General features: G+C 55.3%; 1 protein-coding gene across 1 annotated transcript in view; it reads left to right on the top strand.

Annotated features, from left to right (window-relative positions):
• The window catches only part of AGRN (agrin), a 62,835-nt gene extending 52,858 nt beyond the window's left edge, over positions 1-9,977 (top strand). Inside the window, 13 exon segments of the mRNA XM_042831287.1 lie at positions 146-338; positions 728-943; positions 1,052-1,281; positions 1,726-1,860; positions 1,983-2,079; positions 2,412-2,576; positions 2,815-2,926; positions 3,702-3,818; positions 3,969-4,158; positions 4,510-4,597; positions 6,931-7,155; positions 7,534-7,637; positions 8,156-9,977. Coding sequence (XP_042687221.1) covers positions 146-338; positions 728-943; positions 1,052-1,281; positions 1,726-1,860; positions 1,983-2,079; positions 2,412-2,576; positions 2,815-2,926; positions 3,702-3,818; positions 3,969-4,158; positions 4,510-4,597; positions 6,931-7,155; positions 7,534-7,637; positions 8,156-8,313 — 2,030 coding nt within the window. The 3' untranslated portion in view covers positions 8,314-9,977.
• Positions 9,978-10,385: the final 408 nt, after the last annotated feature.

Genomic DNA, 10,385 nt, shown 5'->3' on the forward strand with positions numbered 1-10,385 from the left:
CACAGCAAAGCTCTGGGTGGCTCCCAGTGCTGATTCCTGGAAAGCGGTGTCCCTGAAGCTCTAAGCTGAAACTGCTTGTGGATGTGGATGCTGAATCCTGTTCCTTCTAACGGGGCTTGCTCTTCTCCCTCCCTGCCTCTTGCAGCCATCAGGTACTTCATCCCCAGCTTCGGTGGCAAGTCCTACCTGGCCTTCAAGATGATGAAGGCGTACCACACCGTGCGCATCGCCATGGAATTCAGGGCCACGGAGCTCAGCGGGCTGCTGCTCTACAACGGGCAGAATCGTGGCAAGGACTTCATCTCCCTGGCGCTGGTGGGCGGCTTCGTGGAGCTCAGGTGGGTGCCCTAGGTGCAGGCTCCTACATGAGGGAGTGGTAGGAGCAAATGGAGAAGAGGGGGAGCAGTTTTTGCAGCGTATTTCCCTGTGGCACTTTGATTAATTCGTGTCGCTCGGTTTGAATTTTAAAAAGCTAGAAGGTGTGGGAAGTTGATTTTTTTTTTTCTGAGCTCTTTTTTTGGCGCTGTTCTTACACTGTAAAAAGAAGCGTAGGGGGGAGTAGAGGGAGAGAAAAGCCCCAGAAACCCAAGGTGGAATTATTTTTACCTTTCCAAAAAAGGCAGAGATTCAAGTTCCCAGCTTCAGCCTGGGGCGCAGCTGCCCTTACAGTGCATGCAACCTCTCTGCGAGGCGGCACGGCTGTCAGCCTCTCCATCTTCTGCTCCAGGTTTAACACGGGCTCCGGCACGGGCGTCATCACCAGCAAGGTGCGCGTGGAGCCTGGCAAATGGCACCAGCTGGTGGTGAACCGCAACCGCCGCAGCGGCATGCTGGCTGTGGATGGGGAGCCCCACGTCAGCGGGGAGAGCCCCACGGGCACCGACGGGCTCAACCTCGACACCGACCTCTTTGTTGGAGGAGCTCCCGAGGACCAAATGGCTGTGTGAGTAAAGGCGCCGCGCCGCGGCGTCCCGATGGGGTGGCCGTGAAAACAAGATTTCCATGCACTGGTGTTTTTCTCCCCTGCCCACCGTGTCCTTTGTCCCTTCAGAGTGGCAGAGCGTACCGCGGCTACGGCTGGCCTGAAGGGCTGCATCCGCCTCCTGGATGTGAACAACCAGATGTACGACCTGCGGGAGAAAGGCAGCGATGTGCTGTACGGCAGTGGGGTGGGAGAGTGCGGCAACGACCCCTGCCACCCCAACCCCTGCCACCATGGGGGCATCTGCCACGTCAAGGAGGCAGAGATGTTCCACTGCGAGTGTCTTCATTCCTACACTGGTACGGGGCAGGGCATTTGCTGGGGCTCCTGGTCCCGCTGGGTGGTCCTGAGGGGTCCGAAAACCTTTGGGGTGGCAGAGGGGAAGATGCAGTGGGGAGCTTTGGCAGCGCCTCCAAGAAGTGTAGGATGAAGCTGTGCCCATTGGAGACAGAATCAATTTCAGATCTCACCATACGTGCATGAGACAACGGACAACGGATCCTCAATGAGGATCTGTGTATTTGAGGGCAGAGCCATGTGTGGGCATCACCCGTCCTTTTGTGGGGTCCATTGCAGGGAGTCCTTGGGCCATGTGAGCCCAACCTGGGGTGGGACAGAAGGGCTGGCAGGGCCATTAGGGGACATGCCATCCTCTGCCCACCCCAGAGCAGGGTTGTCTCTGGCCAAATCGTGCCTGCTGGCTGTTAGAACGCCTATGTGACCATCTTGCTCTTCTGCTGCAGGTCCAACGTGTGCTGATGAGAGGAACCCATGCGACCCGACGCCGTGCCACATCTCTGCCACCTGCCTGGTGCTGCCAGAGGGAGGTGCCATGTGTGCCTGTCCCATGGGACGCGAAGGAGAGTTCTGTGAGCGAGGTGTGTTGGGGCTGGGGAGGGCTGGAGCTGCAAGTGCCCTCAGCTTGCATGACTAGGAGCCCCTGTTTGATGCTGAAGCTGCTCTGCCTCCTCTTCCTCACCATTCCCTCGTTTGTGCCCAGTGACGGAGCAGGACCACACCATGCCCTTCCTGCCAGAGTTCAATGGCTTTTCCTACCTGGAGCTGAACGGGCTGCAGACCTTCGTTCCTGACCTGCAGTAAGTGCTCAAGAGCATGTTGCCAATGGCAAAACCTTGGAGATTTTATCTAGAGGGACTGGGATTGCTGGAATTGCTGTTGCCAGGCTGCGGCAGTGATGTGCCAAGGTGCCTTGTGCTGCAGTGGGCTGTGTGAGCACTGCAGGCTGGCATCCTGAAGGTGGCATATGTCTCTCCTACACGGCAGTTCTGCCTGTCGGGTCAGTGGGTGGCATCCCTAAGAGATCGGTGGGATCAGGCAGGCAGTTGTCTCCAGGGCCCTTTGCACAAGGGTGGTAGAAGAGGCTGTGGGCAGCTGGTTTGAAGGGTATTTGTCATCCTTCTCTCCTCAGGGACAAAATGTCCATGGAAGTGGTGTTCCTGGCCAAGAGTCCCAGCGGCATGATCTTCTACAATGGGCAGAAGACAGATGGCAAAGGAGACTTTGTGTCTCTGGCTTTGCACGATGGCTACCTGGAGTATCGATACGACCTGGGCAAAGGGGCAGCCGTGCTCAGGTAGGGCTGGAAGCAGGATGGTGGTGATTACAGGGGACTACTACTCCACTGCCCAGCGCTGGCTGGAGCTCCATCCCCAGGACGGATGCAGGGGAGGTCCCATGCTGGCAGCAGTGGCTCCTGTTGGCTGTGATTGGGGCCTGTCCTGTGGGCTGTGCCTGTACAGGTGGAGTGGGTATTCACAGGGGCTCATTGCAGAGCTCTCACCGTACGTCTTCTCCTCCCTTCCCACCACCAGGAGCAAAGAGCCAATTCCCCTCAACACCTGGATAAGCGTTTTGTTGGAGAGGAGTGGGCGCAAAGGGGTAATGAGGATCAACAACGGCGAGAGGGTGATGGGAGAGTCACCGGTACGTTGACAGGCCAAAGCGAGCTGCCCAGAGCTCTCCGGGCTTCCAACCTTGCTCCCCTCCTGTGTGAAACCAGCTGAGACACCAGACTTGTGGGCTTTTAATCGTGGAGGTGCATGGAGGGTGGAGGAGGAGTGGGCGAGACCTGGGAGCTGAGGATGCTGTGGGACAGCCGCTGCACGCTCCTTGCTCTTGCAACCCTGCATGTTGTGATGTTACCCACTGATCTTCCATTTCTCTCTCTCTTTCTCTCTCCCTTTGATTTGCATTTGTATTTTTCCCTCCCCTGCTGTCTGGATCCCAGAAATCCCGTAAGGTACAGATAAGTATGACCCACTGCACCTCCATCTCATCTGCCATTGGCACGTTGTTCTTCTGTTTTCCATCCAGATCTCAGTGTCTCACCTGCTCCCCTTCCCATCTGACCAAGCAGCTTTAGGATCTCTGTAGATTAGAGACACTTGTTTCCTCTTCATTAATTTCCAGCCAGTTGTTGCATTTTTGTTTCGGAATTACATTACAATTAATCTGGTCATTTTTCTTGTGTTAACTCCACAAAGCATTAGCTAGTGACTCATGTAGCTGCATCCTGGTCCTGCTGCCATGACCCAGGTTCCCAAATCATTGGAGTTAGAGGAGAACCTCCTTTTTATCATTGAAAAGGCCGATAGAGTCATGGAATGGCTTGGGTTGGCAGGGCAAGGATGCCACTCGCTAGATCAGGTTTGCTGCAGCATCTGAATGCTGCTCTCCTTCCATCTCCCCTCCTTGCCAGGTGCCTCATGCCTTCCTGAACCTGAAGGAGCCATTCTACGTGGGGGGAGCCCCTGATTTCAGCAAGCTGGCTCGAGCTGCAGCCATCTCCACCAGCTTCTATGGAGCTGTGCAGAGGGTAAGCCTGGTGCCAGAAGTGCCAGTCTCCATGAGGACATTCCCAGCACACGGGTCCCTGTGCACAAGGACGTGTGACGAGGACATGTGGGGCTCAGGGCTCATAGTTACAGGATACAAAGGTTGACTCTTGTCCTTCCCCACCTTCCAGATCTCCATCAAAGGGGTTCCCTTGCTGAAGGAGCAGCACATCCGCAGCGCCGTTGAAATCTCCCCATTCCGTGCCCACCCCTGCACCCAAAAGCCCAACCCATGCCAGAACGGAGGCACCTGCAGCCCCCGGATGGAGAGCTACGAGTGTGTGTGCCAGAGGGGCTTCTCTGGGGCTCACTGCGAGAAAGGTGAGGCTGTCATGGCAGGAACCCCCACCAGTTCCATCTTCTCGTTGTGCTGGGAAGCAGAGTGTTGGCTGGTTGGCAGTCTCCTGCAGATGGGTGGTCAGGACCATCACCAAGCCCGGGTTCCTCCCTGACTTTAGCTAAGAAACCACAAAAGCTGCAGATTTCATGTTGGTTGGCTGCAAAAGTGGTAGCTGGCCTATGCTCTGCCTGAAAAGTCAGGGCTCAGGGTTGCTGTGCTGCCATGTCTGTGCCTGCCTCCCTCCTTCGTGGATAAAGGAGGATCTTCCTGATCCCCAAGGACAGACAGGCTGTGCTGTGTTGCCTGACAGCTCTTCTTTTTCCCACCTTCAGTGATCATTGAGAAGGCAGCTGGAGATGCAGAGGCCATTGCATTTGATGGTAGGACGTACATGGAGTACCACAACGCCGTGACAAAGAGGTAACTTGGCTGTGGAGCTGAGCTGTGATCAAAAGGAGGAGTTGAAGAGACAGGGGCAAAGAAGCCTAAAACCAGTGTCCAAAGAGAGGCTGTGAACCTTCACTTCCAGCCCATACCTCAAAAACTGCCTTCTTGATGGAGGGGTTCCCCACAGCGCCAGCGTCAGGTCTGGGTGCTGGGGTGGGGTGACACTGATGTTAACGCTCCATCCATTTCCTCTTTGCACTTTCCTCTGACCCCTCTTGCACTAAATTCCTGCCTGAGGAGAGCGTCTGCCTTCTGTTTGTTGTCTGTCTCTCTGTCTGTCCGTCTCTTCTCAGTGTCGTTGTTTCTTTGTTTTCAAGCCACCTGAGCAATGAGATCCCTGCGTAAGTACAGCCCTCCCTGCAGCCCACCCGTGGGACAGGATGGGGACAGGCATGGGGGCATTTGCCTGGGGCTTCCACGGGTGGCACTTCCAGCCCATGGCAAGGATGGCACAGCTCTGGTGACTCGCCAGGGCTGCTGTTTGGCTTTGCTGCAGGCAGATGTTGCTTGCTGCAACTTAGCTTTAGTTCAAAGGGATGAGCGCAGAGCAGGAAAGGTCCCAGTATGAGTCTCTTCCATCAGCAGCAAAGTATTAAACACGGAAGTAAAGTAAGTGGACAAGCAGCACTGATGAACCACATCCCTGCGGAGGAGCAGAAAGCTGCTGCCTTCATGTCTTGCCTATGCCAGCACCCGCAAGGGGAAGGTCACCCTCCCCAGCCTCCTCCCCACCTGAGCCAGCCCGTGCCCGTTTGGGCTGTGCGTGCCCCATCCTGCAAACGGAGCTTAGCACTTCTCCCCAAATCCCTCAGCTGGGATTTGGCAGCGGCTCTCAGCAGGCCTCAAGGGCTCGTTGGGTTGCCCATAAAAAGTCACTTCTCCTTCCTGCAGACAGATATCGGGTGTGCCTGGGGCAGGACCGGCACTCCAGTTGCTTCTCTGCATGGCTCTGCTGGCCACGACATGCCCGTACATTTTGTTTTGAACATACCTTGTGATACGTACATATCTCTGGAGCTGGAGCCCCTAATGCACCCAGCAGTGCCAGCAAGACAGCTGTACTCCTGGGTTTCCCCTTCTCTGTGCACGCCCAAGTGCCCTGAGGCTGACTCAGAGCAGCCTTACATGACCGTGCAGCTCCCATTCCCCATCCCAAAGGCTGGCAGGTGGCTGGCCATGAAGTGGCCCCTTGCATGGGGCCTTCTCCAGAAGGTCCCTTCCTCAAAACGCCCCTTCCCCAGCAGTGCCCATCCTAGCTGCCTGGCTGCACACCCCAACATTTTAGCATGAGGGATCGGCAGGAACACGAGCAATCCCAACCCTGGGACAGGGCTCTGGGACAGCAGCAACATGCACACTTGTCTTGTTGGCTTGAGGAAGCTCAGCCCAAGAACTGCTGAGGCTGGGCAGGGTGGGAGGGCAGGGTCTCCTCTGCTGCCTTGTGCTTACTGCATGCTCCCCTTTCTTCCTGCATCTAAGTCCTGACGCACTGGACTACCCTGCTGAGCCCAGGTGAGTCGTGCCAGGCTTCTCGTGCTCCGTGCTCTGCTCTCCCTGCCTCTGCGTGTCCACGTCTCCATGCTCCTTCTATATGCTGTACTCTGGGCTTTTTGTTTGTAAAGGATGCAGCTCTGCAGGTGGTGAGGGCAAACACACAAAGGAAGCTCCAGCAGATGAGCAGCAGCTCTGTCCCTTGCTCCTTGGAGCCTTTTTTTTGGCAGTGGGTGAAAGGGAAACAGAGCTAAAGGTTGGATATTAGGAAAAACTTCTCCCAGAGAGTGGTGAGGCACGGGCACAAGCTGCCCAGGGAGGTGAGAGAGTCTCTGTCCCTGTTGAGAACATGGAGATGTGGTACTGAGGGACACGGTTAGCAGGCGTGGTGAGGGCTGGAGTTGGGGATCTTAAAGGTCTTTCCCAACTTCAGAGATTCTGTGGTTCTACCCTGGGAACACAGTGGGTGTTTTGCTCCTGTCCAGCCCTCTGAGTGTGGTGTCCTTTGGAAACAAAAAGCTGTCTGTGTTGTCCTGTCTGTGTGCACGTGTCTTGGAGGGTGGATGGTGACTCTGTATGAGAAAGATGGAAACAGCAGTGTGGGGAAAACGCTGTCCTGGAAGCATTCCTCCCCTGGAAAAAGGCTGTGTCTGGGACGGAGATGATTTTGCTGCCTCTATGGGCAAGCTCAGGTGCCTGAGCCCAGATGACCCTGTCTATCTCTGGTGATGGCCTTGCTGGGAGCAGGAGCTGGGTTGGGGACCTGTTGCTTTCACAGCCGTGTTTTAACACTGCTCTGTGCTCTCCTGACGTAGCGAGAAGGCTTTGCAATCCAACCACTTTGAGCTGAGCATCAAAACAGAAGCCACCCAGGGCCTGATCCTGTGGAGTGGGAAGGGGCTGGAGCGATCCGACTACATCGCCCTCGCCATCGTGGATGGCTTCGTCCAGATGATGTATGACCTGGGCTCCAAGCCAGTCGTCCTGCGGTCCACGGTCCCCATCAACACCAACCACTGGACCCACATCAAAGCATACAGGTGGGAAGGGGGCAAGAGGGGGGTTGGGCTGGACTACTTTGGGATGGGCAAGCGGTGACACGGGGTCAAGAGCGAGGCCCCCAGGGGTCACTCCCGTCCTTGGATAAGAATAGAGGAGAGGCATGTGGGCAATGGGGTGCGTTCTGCGACACGCCTGTCCTCCATTCTGGGAAATGCCAAAGGGAAAGGCTAAAGGAAAGGTTCATGCCTTTTAGTTTGGCCAGCAGAAGGTTTGACATTCTGCTGTCCCCGCGTTTGGGCGGTCAGGGAGCGGCGAGAGCGGCGTGGTTGGCGTGCCGTGGATTGCCGTGGGGGCAGCCCTGGGCGTCTCCTCCAAGGGTTTTAATTCTATCCCTTCCTCCTTCCCCGATGGAGCAGAGTACAGAGAGAAGGCTCCCTCCAGGTCGGCAACGAAGCTCCCATCACTGGCTCCTCGCCGCTGGGTGCCACACAGCTGGACACGGACGGGGCCCTGTGGCTGGGTAAGGGCTTGGGCAGAGTGAAAACCTCATGCACCCGTGGCTGGGGATGTGCAGTGCCTTTGCATGCAAGTGCTTCGGACAAGTTTGGCCTCCCAGAAGCATCTCTTCCTTCTCTAATCTGGTAGCTTCAGGTCTAACCCATTTTACAAAGACTTCACATCCAAGTAACGTCGTTTTGCCTCTGAGAAGACAAAGAATCACAGTATGGCTTAGGTTGGAAGGGATCTTAAAGACCATCAAGTTCCAACCCCATGCCATGGAGTGGGTTGCCACCCACCAGGTCAGGCTGCCCAATGCCCCATCCTTGAACACTTCCAAGGACGGGGCAGCCACGACTTCTTCAGGCAACCTGTTCTGCTGCCTCTGTACCCTCTGTGTAAATTAATTCCAAACATCTAACCTAACACAAATTCTGGCCAGGAGAGAGGTTTCTGTGTAAGGCACGTGTGCACAGTGCTGGCGGGCAGGATGCCGGAGCACGGCAATGTGTCTTTTGACATCCCTGTTCTCTCTTGCAGGGGGAATGGAGCGGCTCAGCGTGGCTCACAAGCTGCCCAAGGCCTACAGCACTGGCTTTATTGGCTGTATAAGGGACGTGATTGTCGACCGCCAGGAACTGCATCTGGTGGAGGACGCTTTAAACAACCCCACGATATTACACTGCTCAGCCAAATAGACCCCCAGGGACCCTTCCTTCTCCTTCCCTTCCTCCTGCCTATTGCTGTAATTATTTTCTATTTTTGTAAACTTATTGCTTTTTATATTTTGGGGGGAGGGGGGAAAGGGAGGGGAGGAACCACCGTTTCTGTTGGGTTATTTTGTTCGGTTGCAGTATATCCAGGTCAGTCAGACTCTAATCGAGCAGCAGCAACAAAGAACAAACCTTGAACCAAGTCTCCAAGAAGTGACAGAAGAACTTCCCCACTGCACCCGTGTTGTAAATCTCACTCATACTTGAAGCTTCTTTTGGGGTTTGTTTATTTTCCCCTCCTTACTTGTGTTCTTGGGTTGCCATTCACACCGTGGGGGGATAAAGGATGCTGGTGCTGGCAAGCCCTGTGGCCTTTGTGGGTTCACCACTCGCCTATCTCAGGCCCCTGTGTTCACCCTGTCTCCCTCCTCCCCCCTTCCTCTCACTATAATTTATGTGTGTAAGGATCTCAAGTGCTTTTCTCCTTTGTGCTCTGTTAAATCAGGGATGCCATGCACTGGAAGAGAGACCAAGGTCTGCTCTGAGCAGGCAGAAAAGCATTGCTCTTTGGTTGTCTTATGCCTGTTTGCTGGACTGAGAGGGGCTGGAGGGGAGGGGAGAAGTGTCGGTTTCTCTGTTGGCTCTCCTCCTCCTCCTCCTCTTGGACACATGCAGAAGCAGCTGTGAAACCTCATTTCCATGCTTTGTGTTGACCCAGACTTGTCCTCACCACCTGCTTACCCTGGCTGCTCTTGCGAGAGCTTCTGTGCCCCAAGCCGTGCACCACTGACAACTTGCAACACGTCCTTGGGAGCTGGGGGTCCCTCCTTCCAGCACTGGCTACGAGGGCATGGGATTGGGTCTCCTTCTGCTTTAAAGAAACCTCTTGGACCTGTCCTGCCTTGACCCACATCCGTTTTCCAGCCTCCTGGCACGACCTGCCCTCTGCCTACCGTGAGGACGGTTGCAGCGCATCTCTGTAAGCTGATGTTAGAACCCATGCCATGGCAAATGCTCACCGTTTTACCTTTGTCTTCAAGCTTTTGCAGCACCCGGTGCAACGCAGGGGCTTCCATGCCACAATCAGAGCTCCTCCAGTGCCATCAGCAATGGCTCCAGCAGGATGGGCTGGGCTGGGAACCAAGTGGCCGGATGGGAGAGCTGGGGAGGGGGGTTTTTTAAAGTGTTGTCTTTACCGTCTTTGAAGTCTTGTCTTCCTCCATTCGAGTCTTGAAAGCAAAGTGCCAGCTGCACAGCCACTGTGTGCATGTGTGTGTGTGTGTGTGTGTGTGTGTGTGGATGTATGCAAACACTGGGGCTCCCCGAAGCAAAAACAAAGGGATCGCAGCTCTGAGCGCCGTGACTCAGGTTCCTTCTCCATGGGAAGAGCTTCCTGCTGCCACGTGGCATCTGTCACCACTGGGCCACCGCAGTGTCCCCATCCCACCCTGTGAAGGCAGCTGGCAGTGCTTTGTGGCCAGCTGCCTTACGGAGCATGCAGAATGGGTTGGAAGGTTCCCTGGTATCCCAGGGGCTGTCGGTTGGTGGTTTTGCCCCGATTCCTATCTCACCTTCTGGTGTACCCTTCCCTTCCAAGATGCTTTCAGAGAAGTCAGAGGGCTTTTCTGAGAGCAAGCTGTGAATGCAGACCTAATAATGGGAAGAGCACCGTGGCAAACCACTCGGGCTGCTTTTTGCTTCTTGCTAAGCCAAGAAGAGCCCCATTGCCCACCTCCACCCATGCAAGTCGATGCTTGATCTATTGTCATGAACCTAAAATCCCAATGGTTACACATTTCAGGGAAGACTGTTGAGAATTGGAGGCTCCAGTGTTTGTGTGTGTGGCAACAGCACGTGTTGAGTGGCTGCTGTATATAATGTGTGGGTCCTGGGGGGGATGACTGCGTTGGGGCTTTCAGCTGGATGACACGGCCACCCCATGGACACCAACAGGGAGCGTGCCAGCTCCAGTGGGAAAAGGGCACCATGGAGGAAGCTGCTCAATCTCCAGAATGCCACTGAAATGAAGCCAGGGTCACTGCAAAAAAAAAAAAAAA

The sequence above is a fragment of the Centrocercus urophasianus genome, unplaced genomic scaffold (assembly GCF_019232065.1).
Source record: "Centrocercus urophasianus isolate 14NV4802_14NV808 unplaced genomic scaffold, USGS_Curo_1.0 seq_36, whole genome shotgun sequence".
NCBI classification, from domain to species: Eukaryota; Metazoa; Chordata; class Aves; order Galliformes; family Phasianidae; genus Centrocercus; species Centrocercus urophasianus.